Source organism: Microcebus murinus, chromosome 5 (assembly GCF_040939455.1).
Source record: "Microcebus murinus isolate Inina chromosome 5, M.murinus_Inina_mat1.0, whole genome shotgun sequence".
Taxonomy (NCBI): Eukaryota; Metazoa; Chordata; class Mammalia; order Primates; family Cheirogaleidae; genus Microcebus; species Microcebus murinus.
Window position 1 is genome coordinate 78,897,957 of NC_134108.1, and position 20,474 is coordinate 78,918,430.

Consider the following 20,474-nt stretch of genomic DNA (forward strand, 5'->3'; position numbering starts at 1 on the left):
CAACCACAAGGAGGCGCCAGAGGGCTGACTGCCAATGCTAACGCGGGACGCTGCCTGTTTGAACCAATGGTGGAGAGAATCAAAGCAGGCAACAAGCAACAAGGAAAATTACAAGCGGGTTGAAAACCTCATTCAAGAAATCCCTAAGAAGAGTGAGTCTCTGAACAGGGCTCAGGTGGGGTGGCCGTGTAACCTGATCATGCACCTGAGGTTAGTTGGCATTCTCAAATCTCATGTCAGTAGCTGAGATGCTGGGTACCTCTGCTTCCGTGAGGTGTACATTCTGAAGAGCTTCTGCTTATCACTATAGAACTTACTAGGAGTGAGGGAAATAGAGCAGCACATTACTAAGTATTTCACCACCAGGCAAGTACTTAGGGAGCTTTTCTTTCTTTTTATAAAAACAAGGCCATTTGGCTTTATTGTTTTTCACTTGTAAGTACACAGACTATTTAAGCAGTGAGTACTATGTAGTTTAATTGTGCTGCTTGAAATATATCCAGTGATCTTAATGGTTAGGTTGAAATAATTGGATTTGAAATAGGCATTACAAATGCTGGTAGTCTGTGTTAGCATCTGTTTCATATCAAAATAAGAATATAAATTTTTAGACTATAGTTAACCCCTGTCATAAACATCAATACAACATAGTATAAATGATTAAATAATAAAATATTTTAAAACTTTTAATAATAAATATTTACAGAGATCAATGAAGTAGGTAACATTAATTGCTTTGAAATTTAAAAACATGAGTTCCGGATTTGTGTGAAACACCTGTAGTTGTAGTTAATATAGGTAACAGATCATCAGATGGAATACATGTTTGACAAAACGGAAGAAACGATTCTAGGTTGTTAGTTTGTAAAAAAAAAGTACATTTCTTATTTTAAGTCTTATGATGTGTTTTTAAAAAACTAAATCATTTCCCCTCTATCAATACATGTGAGCAGAAGGAGAGACCATTTTGAAAAGATTGTTTTTGAAACAAGCTAACATTTTGCCAATAAGGACACAAGTTGACTATGCTGGAAAAAAAAATAAAGTCTAGTTTTCTTGAGTTTAATAACACATGCAGATCATTCATGGCACACAGAAGAACGAAAATGCAAATAATGGAAAATAAATGCAGAAGAAATACAAGAACACAGTCTTTTCCACCAGTGTTCTAGAGTTTTCTCCCGAGAGCCACACGCTGCCTCAGAACCCAATAAAGCCAACCACGCAGGAGCAGTTCAGACAAAGCACTCAGTGGCTCTCAGCACAAGATCACACTGTAATAAAAGAATGTCATTTGTGCCTTCATTTTCAAGACATGCATCTTTATCTTCCAGGTACCTGCTAAGGCATCTTTAGATAGTTTACTGTCTACAAAGTCTAAAAGGGTTCTAGTAAGGCCAATTAAGGCAGTTTAACTATGAAGCAGGTATACAGCCAACTATTGTTGAGTAAGAAGACAGGCTAAGCAGAGGCAGTGAGATTTATGGACAATGCCCAAATCTCAGATGGTATAATCTGCTTTTGTTAGGTAGAAAGAAGGAAAAGCCCTTTTGTACCAATGTGATGGCTAACTGACCACTATTTCATAACCTGGTCAAGGAGAAAGAGAACACAACACAGGAACTTCAAGGTGAGAAATACTGCGTTAATCTGGCCAGATGGGTTCACAGGTAAATTTTATTCTCTGAAAATGCCGGTTTACACCAAAAATAGAGAAAAACCTGTCCAGTTAAAAAAAATAGTTGGAAAAATTACTTCATTGGCTAATTAATTAGAATAAAATAAATAAACACATTTACCACCACACATACAAGATTAGAACTGTTTTAGTGGGAAGATAGAGGAAAGAAATGAGTAATTAAATGATGCTAAAAAAAGTTGTATTTATGGTCTAAGTAGAAGAAGAACAGAGCTGGCTCAGTTGAGACTAACAGTGATTTGTACCTGAATCTGAATGAAAGAGAACCAAAGAAACGTTATTTTCACTATTGCTCAGTTGAGCTACATTTAAAAAGCTCTTCTGGAGACTGATGGCTTGTATTTTTAAAGAAAATTTTTAGATCTGTCGCAAACAATGAGATATTGTTCCTTAGTCGAAAATATAGTAGACAAATTTTGTTTAAACATACCCTAACCTCATTGTAGAAAGACAAAATCTTCTCCTTTTAACGAGGACATTCCAAAGCAGGGAACATAGTTAATTAAGGATTATATGAATGTGCTTGACACCTTAATCCATTCTGCAGAAAGAAAAGCCACTCTGTGTGTGGTCTTGTCTACAGTTGTCGGAATAGAAGTGCTGGCTGTTGTGTTGAATTCATCTACACTTAGGCTACTCTCAGTTTTTAACACTAAGACAAACCACGAGGAAGGATTTAGGAGATTCCAGGTTCCAAGATATCCGAGAAATAAAAAAGTTGGCTTTTACTTGGGCTAAAGCTTGTCTATTCTGCTTATCTGAATTACCATCAATAACTCAATGGCCCCAAGGGTAGTAAAAGACTGCAGTTGGGCGGTGTTAATCGGTTCATTTGAAATGGAGTCAAGCACTAATTAACAATTTTCTGGACCCAGATCTGCTCTTCTCTAAGGGATAACTCCCACTGTAAATACATTTTTCTTTGTGCATATTTTGCTTGGGTAAGGACAAATTTGTTATTTTCTAAGATAGGACGGTTGCTATTGTTATTATGATAGTCTTTCTGCATTCATTATGCAGTATGATAATTCTGCATATAGAGCACAGCAAGGTGAAAGCTAAGGTAACATTAAAATGGAAGCTTCTGCTTATTTCCTTTAGATTATTGCAATGTTTTAATGATTATTCATTTTCTCTCTTTTTATATGTCTCCTCTTTTCTCATTTTTCTTGGTGTTTATCTCTCTTTGCATAAATTATTGAGGTCAGGGACATTTTACCACTCTATCCAAGAATTATTTATCAAGGACATTCTCAGTTCTAGCTTTTTCCACAGGGGATGTGATAGAGAGTTTGGGGATAGGAAACCTAAGTGTATGAAGAACTTACATGAGGTATCCAGGTTAAGTCATAGTACAGGACTTGTTTCAAGGTGGCTTTTGCCAAATGTCTAAAGACCACAAAGAAGCAAGAAATTTCTGCATGTGATTCTCTACGTCAGAAACCCAGGGCAGTGGTTCTGTATGTATTCGAACCTATGGGTGAGTTATCTTCCGACAACCTCAGCCACAACCATGCTGCATAGATTCAAATGTTTTAGATATATGTGAATATCATAACATTTAGAAAATTTGGTTGGTAGTTTTTTTGAATTGTGACAGCTGACTGGGAGGCTCATTTTTGGACTGGTGAGCAGAAGCCCAATGGGGACATTTTAATTTTGTCTTTGTTTTCTGCCATGTTAACATTGAAAAAAGGTGCGATATCATTGTGTCAGCCCAAGGTGACCCCTCACCCAGGATGGCCTCAGAGGTTACACTTATTCAAGCACCTCCACATGACTTACTAATGTCTCCTTTGGGTATCAACAGCTTTATTTTGGAGGATGAAACCAAGATAGGCCATCTTACTCTCAAGTGGCTCTGAAGTTAATAGATAATCTCTGTCTTTAGGATTTGGAGACAAACCACCCTTCGAGATAATTTGTAGATGGAAAGCTCTGGAGTCAAGGAAAGCTTTTCAAATATCACCAAAGAAATTAAACATAGCTTATAATGGCTATGATTTATTTTGTGTAACTTTTTCAAGTAAAGTCACAACAAAAAAATGGTGGGATCTGCATGGAATCTAGAAAGATGACTGAAGGGTTAGAATTGGTCACCTTGCCTCTTCTAGTATCTATGGAAAGAATATTCTGAGTCTAATGACTAAAACCACTCTTTGTTAAAAAAATATCTCTAAAGTGGAAAAGAGCAACTCTTTAGGCAACTAAAATGTTCTGGAAGTATCATGAAGGGATATCCAGTGCCCTTGGCTCTAACTCCATAGCTATCAAATAAGAGAAGAATCTTTATTTATTTATTTTTTAAAATTTTTTATCTTTTTCATGTTTTTAAAAAATAATTTAATATTCTTTTAGCTTTTTTTTTTTACTCATTGCCTGTCTTGTTCTGGATGTAGAGAAGAATCTTTAATGCCATGCCCTGAGTAGGCTTACCTAATCAGAGGAGTGCCTGATGCTGTAAGTCCTACCATGGCTATTTCCCATCATAGGTGAATGCATTTATGTTTGGATTTGTGAATTTTTTTTTTTTTTTGAGACACAGTCTCACTCTGTTGCCCCAGGTACAGTGGAGTGGCATCATCATAGCTCACAGCAACCTCAAACTCCTGGGCTCTAGCGATCCTGCTGCATCAGCCTCCCGGGTAGCTGGGATTACAGGTGCATGCCACCACGCCTGGCTAATTTTTTCTAATTTTGGTAGAGACGGGTCTTACTCTTGCTCAGGCTGGTCTCGAACTCCTGACCTAAAGCGATCCTCCTGCGTCAGCCTCCCAGAGTGCTAGGATTATAGGCGTGAGCCACCACACCTGGCCTGTCTTTTAAAGCACTAACTTAATAATAAAATGGATACCCTCTACCCCACATGAAGTTTTAAAACTAATTTCAGTACTGCATAGATGCATTATAATTAATGTCATTATTATAACAGTACAGAGCTGAAGGAACAATCCCTGGACCCCCTTGGCCAGCAGTCGGGGCAGGTGGATGCCTTCATTTCCTTTCTACTGCAACAAATGGCAATGACGGGGGAAAAAACTTGTGTCCGTCCCTTCTTCCCTTCCAGGCGCCTGGGATCCTCCTGCTAGTTCTGTCTCTGCCATTCCTCACACCTCAGTGCTGGGATCTACCTGGCTCTGTTTTTCAGGGCTTTGCTCCCCAATCCAGCTCCTTCCTGGTACTCATTCCCACATCAAAATTTTCTCTTTCATCTCCTATTTCCTATTTCATTTCCTATCCCCAGAGGAGCATTTCCATCAAAGACATGAAAGAATCACTATAATTATTTGGAGAATTTGGGGGAGGGCTACCTTAAAGGATGGGGGAAGAACCTCTTCTTTTGAATCAGATCACCTGAGTAAACCTTAGCACTCAATGGGTTGGAGACGTCACAGAGAGATGGTTTTCATCTCCTGTACACAGTATCCTCTTAACAACAACAACAACAAATATATATATATATATATATATATATATTTTACTTCCAAAGAAGGACCTGAGCCTATAACATCCAGGAAAAAAATTCCTTTATTATATTCTCTGGATTACTTAATTCGAATACTTGGATAAGATTCTGTCCGGAAAAATAGCAATGGCAGCAAGGACTAATCAAAGACTATAATTATTCCACCCCCCTCCCTGAATATTCCATGCTCTGCAGATTGTAAAAAAAAAATCTGTGAGAGAGTTATGGAAAGACACTTTCCTCCCAAGAGAGAAAAAAATAATCAATAAAGTAACAACCTTTGCAGGCAATCTTGTGAAAGGTCACTTTTAATCATCTTGCATTTGTTGATCGATTTTATTCACATGAGACACATTTAAAACATCTGTTAGGCATTAGATTTATAAACAAACAGGTAGCAAAACAGAAATCACAAACCTGCTTGATGCTTCCCCTTGTTCTTTCCTTCAGGTGCGTGCAGACAGAAGAGAAATGATGATAAACTGGTGAATACATTTATCGCACTTGATAAGACCAAATTGGAAATTGGGGAATCAAGTACCTTAAGTAACCCTTTCCAGGCAAGATCCACAAAAGCAATATTCTTTGGAATAAATGTACCCAACTTTTTCACGGGTTCCTTGTGGCACAGACCTGAGATAGCACAACATTTCCTTTGCAAAGCCAACTCTAGTCACAGGTTACCAAAACCTATAGACTCTTCATGAGCCAGTTATCCATGGTTAAGAGAAAGTGATTCTCATCTAACCGGCATCAGCAAAGACTCTTACAATGTTATCGGTTACAATGTGGACATAGTGCCTGTGCTTTAGGGAGACTTTTGGGTTTCTAAATCTAGATTCATTATTGTGTGACTGGGGTCTGTACCTCAGTCACTTGTTGAGGCAGATTTTTTTTTTTTTTTGTATTATATGAACTATGAATTCCTTTGGAATAAATAAGGTACATAGAAAACCTATTGGAACTCTTTAAGCTTACTGTTGGGGTGGCATTTTTTTTTCTTTTCTGTTTTTTTCCTTTTTAAGCCAGGCGCTTGGGCAGATGGGGTGGCATTTTTAATAACTCATTTTTAGCAAATTTAGGTCTAGGCATCGTGGTGTGGAGCTCCTACTCTTTGCAAATGAGCTGTGTGCTGCTGGGCAGGCACCTTACTTTCTTGTGGGTCTTGGTTTTCTTACAAGTAAATCGAAGGCATTGGGCCAATAATCTCTAAATCCTGACTTCTTAAGGTACCACATGGCATCCTTGGAGCTTGATAATTCCTCATAGCTTCATAAGATATCTCACTCATTCCCTAAAATGCCATATTTACCTATCTTTCACCCTTTGCATATACTTCACGCTCTTTGAAAAGAAAATCAATGAAAATATTTCCCTCCATAAATCATTCTGTCATTAAAACAAAACTTTGAAATAATAACTGCTAAAACCTCTGACCTGCTTGTGAGAGACAATCCAGCCCTGAGAAGAGAGAGTAATAAATGGCTGGGTTGCATCCCTGGCTGGTTTGAATGTGTCCGGCAGGCTCTTGCCCCACACCTCTCTCCTGCATGGTTATTTCCTAGAACTCTCTCCCATCCTGTTCCCTGGGAGCAGTCAAAGCTTACCATTGTATCTCTAAAACTATGGGGAGCAAGAGCGTGGGCTTGGTGCTTTTTAATGAAAACAACCCCAGTGATGATCGTGATGATGGCGATGGTGGTGATAACACAATCTTTTCCCTGACCACCTATTTAAAATTGTAGCTCCTGATGCTGCCTTAAATTCCTTCCCTATTTTACTTTTCTCCTTAGCATTTATTGTCATCTAATCTATTCTATATTTTAGTTTAAAAAAATTTTTATTGTCTATTCCCAGCATCCCTTGAATACATACTTCCTGAGGCCTGAGATTCCAACTTCTTTGTCTTTTTTCTCTGACTGCATTCCCAGAGCCTAGAACAGTGCCGTGCACACAGGAGGTGCTCAATGAATACTTTTTGAATGACTACATGAATGAATGAATGATCTTTCCCCTCAGAAGTTCTTAGGCTTTGAATGCTACAGGGAGATACACTAGGTAAATAAAAAGCAGTTTTTGTCTGTTTCTTACTATATCACTTTGCATTCAGCAAGCCAGCTAGTTATAAATGTAAAAACATCCCTCTAAGTCATTATGAATTATTTTCTTCACAGACCTGCAAACTGGATGAAAGCAGGTTTGCTTTCTAAAGCAAAGGTTCTGAGCTTGGCTTCAGGGAGTCTGTGAATACATCAACATTGTAGGCAAATTTTTGACTTTTTTGTGCATCAAATATTGCTCTTGGGAAAGAGCCCATGATTTCCATCACATTCTCACTGGCTTAGCAAACAATAACAACAACAACAAAGATTAAAAACCATTGCAATCTGAAACAATGAAGCATCGCTAGAGGAAGAGGTGTTAAGTCATCCAGGTTCCCATGAATTTTATCAGTGACTGCTCTGTCATTCCGGACAATAACTGCTCTTCAGTAAGTGGGGCTGAGCCCAGAGAACAATGAGCTTGCAGGGAAAGGAGAGTGAGGGGAAGACTGACAGGTACTGTGGGACAAGATGCATGCAGGTATTGGCATAAATCCCCCTCCACCTTCACCCCCACTTATCACAGGGAAAATATCAGAGGAAAAGAAAGAAATCATGTAAGTAAATTAATAGTTGATTTACTGGGAGAACTTGACTCATCATTAAATAGTTTTTCCAGGCTTCAGAATGACTTTTCATCCAAAAACTGCATAAGTGGGAAGGCAAATAATCACATATGATAATAGACTACTCTAATCTTTCACTTGAGAATCCTCTATAGGTTTGCCTACTAATCTTCCTCTTACATTTATCTAGCAAACTTTATAAAGACAAGGAATACAATTCTATATAATTCTCATTTTTGATTCATACCCTTAAGGAAAAAGTTGTGCCCCCTATTTTAATACCAAAACTTTGAAAGAGTCTAATATTCAATAAAAGGGATCCAACTCAATTTCAAGATCTAAATGAAAAGAAGATTCTAACCCACACGTGCACTCAACATTATCCGTGCTTCTGTCCTTGCTAAAGTTCCATCCTCTGTAGCATCCCGAGATTCTGTGAATATCTCTGTCCCAGGTGCTGACGGGGTTTTAGACACCAGCCTCTAGGAGACATGTCCCAATAGAGCTTAAGAATCATCTTGCCCAGCTCTCTTGTTCTTCTCTTTGTGGATGGAAAAACCGAGGCCCAGGCAGGACGGGGAAGCAACATAAGGAATCCTGCTAGTTAATGACAGATCTGCTGCTTCCGACAGTGTGCATTCTGCTGCGTTGCCAATTTCCATTAAGACGGCTACGCCAGGGAATAAGTCTTGAAGATCTCCCCAGTTTGTATCCTGTCCAGATCAGTAACAACAAAGTGGTTTTCCTGAGTCATGATATGACTCAGGGTGCCTTGAATCCCATGAAGCCACTAGGATTAAGGTTTTGTTGGGCTATGATGGAAAAGAGCTGGTATTCTAAAACACTAAGTCAGATGAGCATTTTAATAACTTTTGAGCAACCTGAGAAACTGACTATTCTACTCAAGCTGAATGACTCACAGAAAGCCTTTCTTGTGACTTACTTGCTTTGGTATTTCAGTGAGGACTTCTTTAATTAGATGGTGATTATGATTTAACATGTGCTCTGCCAGTTGAACTTGGAGTCCAGGATTCCAGGACTAAGGGCTTTTTCCCACTTTTTTGTTTTTTAATTATTTATTTATTTTTGAGACAGAGTCTCATTCTGTTGCCCTGGCTAGAGTGCCGTGGCGTCAGCCTAGCTCACAGCAACCTCAAACTCCTGGGCTCAAGTGATCCTCCTGCCTCAGCCTCCCGAGTAGCTGGGACTATAGGCATGTGTCACCATGCCCGGCTAATTATTATATTATTAATTATTATATAGCTAGACAACTAATATATATATGTGTGTGTGTATATATATATATATATATATATATATGTTAGCTAATTTCTTTCTATTTTTTTAGTAGAGATGGGGGTCTCACTCTTGCTCAGGCTGGTCTCGAACTCCTGAGCTCAAATGATCCTCCTGCCTTGGCCTCCTAGCATGCTAGGATTACAGACATGAGCCACCACACCTGGCCTGCTTTTTTTGTTTTTTTAAAGTTACAGATCACTATGCTAATCATTAGGACTGTTCATAATGTTTTTGGTTCTCCCTTCCCTCTAGGCTCATGGTAGGATTGCACTTTTCTATCTCCTTTGAGTCCAGGCATGGCTGGGTGATTTACTTTGGCCAATATAATGGGAATAGTAGCAATATTACTTTTAAATTTTGAATGCTAATTCCAAATTTTAACCTGATTGATCCCACTGCCTCATTGTGAACTGTAGTACTATCAAGACCCTGATCCTTATCCTCTTTTGCTACTGATATTTCATTTGATCTGCAAGTGAAAGCCTGAGGACAACCCCATAAAGGGGTGCAGATGTGAAATGATTTTGAGAGGTTTAAAGTGCAAAGATATACTTCTCTCAGAGCATTCTCCTTTTGGGGTCAGGTGATGGGTGGAAGAAAAATGATCCTTGTTTTTTGAAGAACTGTAGTGCTTACTTTTAGAATTGCGGTGAGATTTATAAAATTAGATATTAGAAAAGAAGCAAGAAATAGTAGGGGCAAATCTCTATAAAAGTTTATGTTCTTTCATTCTTTAATCCCAGTCTGTTGATTGTGAGAAATGACACTGATTCCATTAAGTTTCCTGCCTGAATTGCTACTATACAGATTTGAATCTCTCTGAAAGCAACAGAGAATAAGACAAGCCAAAAACTGACACTTTTTTTTTGTGCGTATGGTTTGTTTAACAAACTCGCAAAGACTCAACTACAGCACCAGCTGTCACACTGATACCTACTTGGTAGGGCTGCAGGTGTGCAAGGCCTTCAAGTGTGGCTTCCAGGTTGCAATGGAAACAGATTTCTCATCAGCTGCATAACTACGCCAAACACACTGCATGTGGCATACATGGGGACATAAAAAAGAGAAACAAAAGAAAGCGGGAGATAGAATGAAATGAAAGGAAGATTATTAAGTTACTACACATTAAAAAATCTTTTGCTTGTTATACTTAGCCCTGATAAATACTCAAGGCAGGAAAAACATGACTTTGGTATTTTCTGCTGGTTATTAAACATATTCAATCACATCAGAATGGCTTTTCAGAACAACTCACACCAAAAACTAAAGGTGCTAAAAAGTATAACATAATGCAGTTTTTGAAGGTTAGGGAAAGATATTATATTACCCAAAACAAGAAAAGTAATGATTGACTGGTTCAATAAATATCGATGTCTAAGATACTAATTAGATAAACTACCTGAGCATGAACATTCATTCCAGGGATTGATCTTTAATCAGTATTTGATAAGATAGAGGCAAAGGACTACTGAAAATCCACTATGCAAATAGTAAACTAACTGGTACACTAATGATCACCAGGCTATGTTTATAATTTAATTAATGAGATCCCTGAAGTTGAACTATATGCAACACTTTCAATGCTAAAAATCAAGATAGAAATAACTAGAAGCAGAGCTAAAACAAGATAGAGAGAAATGTATTCTTTAGAAATACAACTGGAAAGCACCTAAGGATTTAAAGTCATGATCCAAGAATATATTTATAGCTCTTTGATGTAAAACATAAGCTCTGTCTATTTCATAAAATTACAAAGTATTTTTATGTGATCCTCATAATCAAGTGTGGATTAAGACTCTTACCTTGTAGATGAGAAAATAAAGGCTCAGATAAATGGAGCGGTTTAAACAAGGTTGGTGGAGTTGAGACAATATCTAAATTGCCTGGCTCTTGGTCATAGAATCCCTCCACTGAGATTTTTGCTGACTGCTTGAAGATTGTTGTTGGAAAAGCTTCCATCTGAACTGTTCATTTGAGAGATTGCTTGAACTTACTTTCCCATATAGATTTTGGTAAATTTCTTCCTTTGTAATGAGTTTGCAGACATCTCTAATGACCAAGCATTCATTGCAGTCTCCTCAGGGAAAAATTTTTATTATGATTCATTAATCAAAGCATTCTATTTTATGTGGCAAGTCCATTTAAATGGGTCATATCCCTACTATATAACCATCAGTCATGATTTTGAAACCTACAATGAAGAAAAAGTGATCTAATGATATTGCGTTTCCTGAGAATATCATTGAATAAATGTGTGCTGGATAAAAGAGCTAAAAATTGACACAACTACTTCAGAAGACTGTATGGCAATATCTATTATTTTAAGGCTGAACACATACATATCCTAAGATATAGCTATACACTCTTAAGTATATATGAAACAGATATGCTTATTTAGGTTTACCAAAAGATATGTTGGTTTCTTAATAAACTAAAGCTGAAAATGCCCAAACCTATCAACAGTAGAATAAATAGAAAAGTTGTGGTATATTCACATGATGGAATACTACATGGCAATAGTACACTATAACTACACTCAACAAAATGGATGAACTTTATATGAATAATATTGAATAGGGAAAACAAGACACAAAAGAGCACCTTTCCATAAAAGACAAAAACCAGGGAAAATGAATCGATGCTCTTAGAAGGTAGCACAGTGGTTATCCTTGTGGGATGGTGATTGAGAAAGGGAATATAGGAGGTTATGTTCTGTTTATCTGAGTGCTCGCTAAGCAGGAGTGCTCAGTTTGTTTAGGATATGTGCTCTTTTCTGCATGCACATCACACTTCAGTAACATTTCAGGAAGTAATATAAAAAAACTAGAGAAACGTATAGTAGGACATGAAGGCTTTTTATATTTTTAAGGAAGGTTTAAATGATTGAAGTAGGGTTCTTGCCTGGAGCCTTCCTTACATGTTCATGTTGATTTAATCTGTGGAAATTTGTGCTAAGCATCTTGGCATCTTATGGAGAATAAAGCAATTATCACCATATATCTTGAAATGTTAGTTTTTACAAATATTATACATATACAACTTATAGAGTGATCTAGAATAATCAATAAAAATGCATGGGTTTATTACTGTGGCTTTATCTGTAGCAGTGAGGCCCAGAGATCCTCCAATGCTACAGGGGCATAGAGAGCTGCCTTAATCACACAATTTCCATAGACGGCATCACATGTACATGAACTCTGATATTTTGAAAGCAAGACTCATTAGAACTAGAAGAATATTAACAGGTCTGTGCATTATTAGATACCAGTGAAAAAAATCCAAAACAATACAACAAGAAATGGGACCAAGGCATTACCTGTTAATGTTGTAAAGAATTGGGGGCAAAGGAGGCTAATCTGAGAAAATTGAAGATTTTCTTTATAATGACACCTGGCTTCTTGCTCTTTTCTATCAAATTGATCTCAACAGCTAAGCTCTTATTCCCTTTATTACTCCTTTTAAACATGCCTTGGAAATGAGAAGTAAAGAAGGTGCAAGTGGCATCTGTCACAGGGCTGACGTTAGTTAACAAAGTGAAAGTGGAAAGTGTAACTCCATTACTCTTATACTCTGATAACTTTGTCCTGTCCTTAGCTCTCTCTCCCAGCTAATTGCTTCTAGTAGCTGAATTTCAAGCCCACATCCATATGATTCAGTGCTGATGTTCCTATATTTAAAGTCAAAATCACATAGTGGTTGGCAAGAGAAAAATAACACCTCAGAGGGATTTCCTATGGTTAATTTACATGGAATATATACTCCAAAGGACAAGTCAACAAGAAGCAAAATGAAAGCCAAATTCACCCTTTCTCAGGTGCTGCTGGTGCTCTAGGCAGCCAAACAGATTAGAACTTTGGCCCATAATGATAAGTGCAATGTCAGAATAATTCAGTTTTTAGGGAGTATTCAGTTTGCATTGTCTGGAGTATGACAGCTATGGCATGTTTGACCCTTTCTGGAAATGGCCCAGAAAGTTTGAGCTGACCATTGAAAGGTATAATTAACATGGAGCTTATTTTTTCAAGGTATATAACTTAAAATGTCAGAGTTCTGAAAGATTTAGGATATAAACCAGCAATCCCTTTCCCCATCTCTCTTCACACTGATGTTTTTTCCTTAGAGGCAACCCCTTCAATTCTTATAGTTGTTGCTTCCATTTTTAAGAATTCTTATTTTTAAAGGCTTATGCTCATACATATATTTCTTGATTTTTCAATTTCAGGCATTATCAATTAACTTCCTACTATGAAAGATAATGACATAGCCCACTTACATAGCCCTCTTCCTATGCTCTTATCCTTCCAACATTTTTATATCACAATTTTTAATTAGGGTGCTATTTAGCGTTTGTATTACTATGACCATGTAGTATTATTGTTCCCAGCTGAGCAATGCAATGTATGTACTCTGGCTACTGTTTTCCATATAATTTTTTTGAGTTGTAATATTATTGCCCTATTTTAATTTCTTGATTTGCCTATATATACCTACTATGAGTATAGTCCTGACCTCTCCAACAGAACTATAAAATTCTTCTAGTCAAATACATCATTCGATCTTTCAGTTCCATTCTTTTGTTTCCTTGAAGACCCTTCTCCTGGAGCTCAGCTGCCTTTTCACTCTGTTCTCAAGGTTGCTGCAGCTGTTGTCTCTGGACTTCCGTTTCCTGTCATCACAGAGATCCCCTTTACTCTTTCCTGCCTGGAATCTAATTTCCCGGATGCCCTTTTCCTCTCTTGGTTTAAGCCCTTGTTTTGGAAGAGCAATTCTAAGCAGCTTATTGAATAAAGGTTAAATGGTAGGTTAATTTTTGATATGGTGCATGTCTAAAAAAGTCTTTGTGCTACTCTCCTATTCAATGAGTAGTTTGGCTGGCATAGAATTCTAGGTTGGAAATAACTTTTTTTTCTATAATTTTGAAAGTATTGGTTCACTGTTTTCAAATTGTAGGGTTACTAAAGAGAAATCCAGTGCCTTCTTGATTCTTGATCCTTTGGCTATGTCCTGCTCAGAAAGCATGTAGAATCCCCCATTTTTTTGCAAGTGTTCTTATATTTCTCTATGATAATCTAGGTGTAAAGTTTTTGGCTCACAGTGCTGGGCACTTGGTCAGCTCTTTTACTGTGGCCAATCCGGTATTCCAGTTCTGGAGAATAATAATGTCACATTTCTTTAATAAAATCCTCACCTTAGTTTCCCTGTACTCTATTTGAGGTGCCCATTAGTTGGATATTGGAACTGCTGGAAGGGCCCTTCAATTTTCTTACCTTTTTTTTTTGTATTATCTATCTCTCTCTTTTTTAAATTCTACTTTCAGGGGAGATTTTCACAACTTTATCTTTCCTTCTATTTTTTTTCCCTACTGTCATATTTTTCATATCTAGAATTTTGTTTCTGAGTTTGTTCTTATTTATGACTGAAGCATTAAAAAAGATGTATAAACTCTCTACAAGTGGCTTGACTGGTGGCTTCACTTTATGGTAACTGGATGAAGACTAGGTTATTTTGATAGGGGAAGCCAAAGTTTCAATATATGATTTTTTTTCTTTTGGGCTTCCTCAAAGCACCGTCTTCTAATCTCTTCCCTTAAGGAAATGAAGCCTGTCTATCAGCATTTATTTCACAAACTTTCACTTAATTCCCATTTGTGTTTCTAGTAAAGCATCTTGGCTCCACCCTAAACTGGCCCAGTCTCTCCAGAAGTAAACCTCTAACATGGAATTTCTGAAGAATCTTTCAGTGTTAATCCCAAGGCTCGGTAATGTATGAGAATGCAGCCACTGCTTTTTGGAAGGAGTCAAGGATTTGGATCAGACAGCAGGGATTCGAGTCCTAGCTCCTCCTAGGCTTGTCCTGAGGATCAAGTAATATATAATATATTAGAAGCACTCTGCAAACTAAAAACCACTTCATGAGTCTTAGGTATTATTAATAAAAGTTGTGACATTTGGGCAGGTATTCAAAACGTTACTGAGGTTCCCAGGCTGCTCCAGTTGAAATGAAAAGTTAATTTAAATGAATCATGCAAAGATATTGATACAACTAAATTTGCTGCAAGACACTGGGGTTTTAAACTTTTTCCTAAAACCTTGAAATGCTGGTTAATTTAGTTCTCTCACCAACCAAATGACAAAGCAATTTGGGCATCTCAGTTGCCCTTTTAGGAAGATAGTTGCTCTGGCTTAAAACAAATGAAATTGCTTTTGGTCTTGATGTTTTGTGTGTTCAGCAAACCAAGTCAGGTTTATTGGGTAAGAAATTAAATGGATTAGTGAATGAGGTTTCCTTTTGAATCTAGTTCATTCTGAAAAGTAAATTTCCACAATATATAATCATGTCTTAAAGCCCTGAATTCTGTCTAAAGACCACAATAAGGAAGAACAATGATCAAATTTAATAATTATATTACTATTCCTATGCTTGATAAATAAATTTCATTTAAATGAGAGCAATTGCTTTTTAAATTAGTAGATTCTACTTTGATTAATGAAGCTATGATTAGATTTTTTTAAAGGTATTCTTGAATGTTTCAAGCCTTGCATTTTGTATTCTTTTTTGTTAAGAATAACATATAAGTTGGTGTTTTAAGTGAAAGGAAAATTCATGATTTCACACCATCGTTACCTACATCTGTACAAATTCAATTACTGATCACAATATATGTTAGATGACCCAGTTCCATAAAATAAAATACTAGTCCTCCAAGCAAAACTGTTCAATCAGTCTCTTCTCCACCTTTTATGAGTTATATGTAAAGGAGGCCTTGCCTTGTTTCGGCTGTGGACATATAAATGTCTCTGCTACATTGATTTGTTGCAGGAATAGCAATTTATTTTCAAGTTCAACTGGAAATGGCTCTTGCACAATTTAGTAGTTGATAATGATAACTTCAGTTAGATCAGGAAAGTTCCTGCTGTTGTTCTCTATATTTGTCTTGTGCAATATGGTAGCCAATAGCCACTTATAGCTGTTGAATACTTGAGGAGTCACTAGCATCAGTGATGAACTGAATTTTTAATTAATTTAAATTTCAATAGCTACCGACAGCTAGTGGTTAACTGTATTGGGCAACACAGCTCTGTATCATCATCACTGATATATGCGTGAGAAATTCCTCAAAGGGCTCGCTTTCTAACAGAACAGCTGATATTCTGAGAGGTTCTTTTTGTGTAAGATGTATTATTGGTTCCATATGCAGACAGGGCTTGCTGCCCAGATGGATGCAAGGGACCCATGGGATAGCTTCTGCATTCACAGGTTGAAAAACATTGTTTTAGAGTGAAGGGAAATTAAAAAATAAGAAGAGTAAGGAGAAAAATTAATTAGAAGTATGGAAATATTGCATCACCAGTTAAGCAGCGCTAAAGGATGAAAGGTTATGAATTCGGGGTCTCAGGGTATTTTGTGTGTGTCCTAAAGCGTGTGACTCCTTTTATTGTTTGGAGTCAGATCTTACGCTCCTAGTACTTAGGGATCTTTTTGTTTAAGAAAGTAAAGCTTACTTTCTCTTTAGTGCTCTTTTAAAACCTGAAAATACAAAAAGCAAGCAAACAAACAAACAAAAAATAGAAAATCTCAATGGCTTGAATAGGAACTCATCCAATGGTCCATCGTCTCATCAATAATTGTGGAATAGCTTGATTTAAAAATTAATGTCCTCATTTAGTGATTAGATACAAACAGATCTCCTTCAGGATATAACAGAGCCGCACGCCCCCCTCCTCTCCCTAGCTTTGTTTCTGTTGGAGTCACTGCGTATCACAGCCACAGGTAAAGGCTAAGGGTAGGGGTCACGGTGATTTTCTTCTACCAGTGCACCCACTCAAACCACTGAAAAGTCTAAATTAAAACAATGAGCTTGTTTCTACTGCACGAAGATGAGTCTCTTAGCGACTTGAAGCCACCCCAAGCTTCTCCAGTTTAGAAGTTCTGGAGCTTCCACTGCCTGGTTCCATGATGGAAGAAACTTTAGATTTCTTGTTTATAATTAAATGCCAACTCCATGTTATAGATCTAGCAAAAATTATTATTTTTTTTTTTGTGATTCTTAACCTGGATCTAAAATGGTTCCACTCCCAAAAGATACTGATGGCAAAAGGAGAAGCATTCCTTTTAGCACTGAAACAAATCCTGAGTTACTGAAAAGAAAATGAAATGCTAAATAACTACCTATCTATTATGAGCTACCTTCAAATAATATGCTTATTGTTTTATATTCTCAAACACCGATGTGTTCCACGGTCCCAAGAGCTCTTAGTATAACTATTTCAAGTTATTGCCCTAGATAGCATTAAAAGCAATTTCACAGGTACTAAACCTTGACATTCTAAACAAATATGTTGTTCTTTAGGAACAATGCCCTGCTCTGCTCCATCACTTAATGATCAATTATGTTCCACCAAGTAATTCATAAGACATATTAGGTCATTCCAGGAGCAACACAGCTGCTAGCCTCTGCATGGCTTCGCTGGCACAGTTAATTAACCTGAACAATGCACGGACCATTTGCTGAATAGATATGTTTTTCTATTTAGGAGAGGGTGAACACCTGCCCAAATCCAAGACTGCACATTAAGTTCTTACTTCATTTTTAAAAAAGAACAAAACAGTAGCTCTAGCAAGCAATGAAGCACAGAGATTGGGAAATGACCCAACAATCACGTATAGAGACAGATGTTGCCATCCTCCTATTACATTGACATTTACCTGAATGAGGTTGGCGGCTGGGTTTCTTCTTTTCTCAAAGTGTTTCTGGCGATGCTGTTCTTGTACTTTTAATGCAAAGCCTGAGCCAAGAATGCCCTGGAACAAAATACAAAAAAAAAAAAATAGTACTTTAAAAAAATTTTGAAAGCATTGTTAAATAAAACAAATATTAAAACCAAAACAACACTACAAGGAGTCTGCGAGAAGAAATACAGTATGTAATCTGTCCATGAACATGTTATTTATTAAAACAAACACTATTACAATACCATCAGCTAAGTTGTTGGACAATATTGCCATACATATAACAACCTGGTTTTTTTGGACATCAACTAGGGAGCCTCATTTGTTATCTTTTGTGATATAGTAAGAGGCATTATAATTACAAATAAAAATCACAATAAATTTGTGTGTATGTGTGTATGTGTGTGTGGCATTCTTTGTGACATTATTTTATGCCTAAATTAGAGTGAATAGTCTTATCTAGTGACTGAATGTAGAAGCCATGAGTTCCATCTTTGGACAGAACTGGGTTTTATATTTAGGGGAGTTAAAGTCTCACTGCTGGCTGGGTGCGGTGGCTCATGCCTGTAATCCTGACTATATCTGGGAGGCTGAGGTGGGAGGATTGCTTGAGGTCAGGAGTTCAAGACCAGCCTGAGCAACAGCGAGACCTTGACTACACAATAAATAGAAAAAATTCGCCAGGCATGGTGGCATGCACCTGTAGTCCCAGCTACTAAGGAGACTAAGGCAGGAGGATCACTTAAGCCTAGGAGTTTGAGGTTGCAGTGAGCTATGATGATGCCACTGCACTCTACTCTAGCTGGGTTGACAGAGTGAGACTGTCTCAAAAAAAAAAAAAAAAAAAGTATCACTGCTGTGGACATAGGAGTACTTCTTGCTCTTTGCTGAAACTCTGAAATTTTATATTCACTATCCATGAAATGGAAGAGGGGAAGTGGGGAGAGTGTTTAAATTCTGTCCCAGCTCTGGTTCTTCATGATACTATCATTCTACTCCTAGCAAAGAAAAGTAAAAGGGAGAGGGGGACAGTTATCTAGATGAGACAGACACTCAGTTTTGAAAATGGTTTTTCCATTTTGCCTGTTTGTACAATAAAGACAAGAGCGTGGGTCATTGCAGAGTACGTTTCGATTTTTCTGTTTTAATTTCACACTTTTAGCATTCCTTAGTTTTTGGTTTTGGCTCACCTATTCAGATTTGGGGGTTAGTAAGATTAGTATCCCCCCTATGTTTACATTAGTTTTTTGGCTAGTTTGCCTTCCTTCTGCTTATCATCTTGATCTGCCAAAATTCTGGTTCTTTGATGTCCTCCTCTCTTTTCAGTTTGCTATGGTCTAGTATTTGTGAAACTGAGAAGCTTTGTCTCAGCCTTGGGTTGCTTTCAGAGCTTACTAAATGAAGTCTCTGGGCTTCGTCTGTAACTCTTGACTATATTGGCATGGGACTTGGAGCTCTCCTGCTTTCAATTCTACAGATTTTAATTGCTAGCTATAAATTATTAGCTTTTTATTAAACTTTAAGGAGTTCAACCCTTAGGTTAGAGATGGACATTTTATAAGCCCTAAGTCAGTATTTGCCACAGGTAAGGTATGGTTGTTTTTCTTTTCTTTATATTTTTCAAGTAGATCAAAGACGGTATAGGCTGCCTGGAGAGGTGGTGGGCTTTTCATCTCTGGGAGGTGTTAAGTCTCAGCTGGATAACAACTTGGCTGAGATATTTTTGGGCTCTTGATAGCCTTTAACCTTCCTTTTTATCTTGAGATTCCACAATTCTGAGTACATCTGTGACAATAACCAGACAATAAGTAATGCAATCATGTTTAAAAGACACAATTATACAATAATACTATTTGCTATTAATGAGAAATGATCTACTCCATTATTAGTTAAAATAAATGGCTGTACCATGAAATTAGAAATTACGTCATGGGTTCTGTTTTCCATCTCTCTTTTTTACTGCCTGCCTCACACTAAGATCTCTATCTCATATAGGTTGTAATTGCACAAACAAAGCTTTATAAAAACCTGGTCTTTCTAGTCTGGTTTGTAGATTTAAATAAAATTTTACTCCTTTTAGAGGTTATGAGAAAATGGCCTTCCATTTCCAAACCCAGATCAACTCCAGTCATTTGTAGCTCCTAATTTTTTTTCTGCTATTTAAGATCATTTAGGAAAAGTTGATTTATTTTTCTTTTAAAGTCATTTTTTTATGAAGAAAACATGAAAGAGAAGATGAAACCTTCTAATTTCCAGCATATATTTATAAAATGTGTCTTAGGTACATACAGTGGTAAATCCCCTTTGGAAAATGAAGACAGGCTCTACACAGGCACGAATTTAACATCTGCCAAACAAACTAAAATGTGCTGAAAATCACATTGGTATTGCTTAGAAATATTTGTTAGTAGATGGCAATGTTTTCTACATATCTCTTGCACCAGACTGTACATTACTAAGTAATGTACAGTTATTAAACCAGGTCTGTTCCCTGTCTCATTATGGATCCATTCCAATTTTCTTCCACCTCTCTCTTAGCGCACAGCTCAGTGCACTAAAATAGAAGTCTGTTAAAATAAGGCCTACTGTGATATATGTATATATATACACGC

At 37.1% G+C, this 20,474-nt stretch overlaps 1 protein-coding gene across 5 annotated transcripts in view; it reads right to left on the reverse strand.

Moving 5' to 3' along the window:
* Positions 1-20,474, reverse strand: part of KCNQ5 (potassium voltage-gated channel subfamily Q member 5) — a 510,994-nt gene that overhangs the window by 65,065 nt on the left and 425,455 nt on the right. For 2 of the 5 annotated variants that reach the window (XM_012754010.3, XM_012754015.2), the window contains exons 7-10: positions 17,839-17,934; positions 10,070-10,164; positions 5,583-5,609; positions 260-316 (exon numbers count right to left, since the gene is read on the reverse strand). In XM_012754010.3, coding sequence (XP_012609464.2) covers positions 260-316; positions 5,583-5,609; positions 10,070-10,164; positions 17,839-17,934 — 275 coding nt within the window. The remainder of the gene's footprint in view (positions 1-259; positions 317-5,582; positions 5,610-10,069; positions 10,165-17,838; positions 17,935-20,474) is intronic. The other 3 variants (XM_012754011.3, XM_012754012.3, XM_012754013.3) reach the window with 3 other exon arrangements.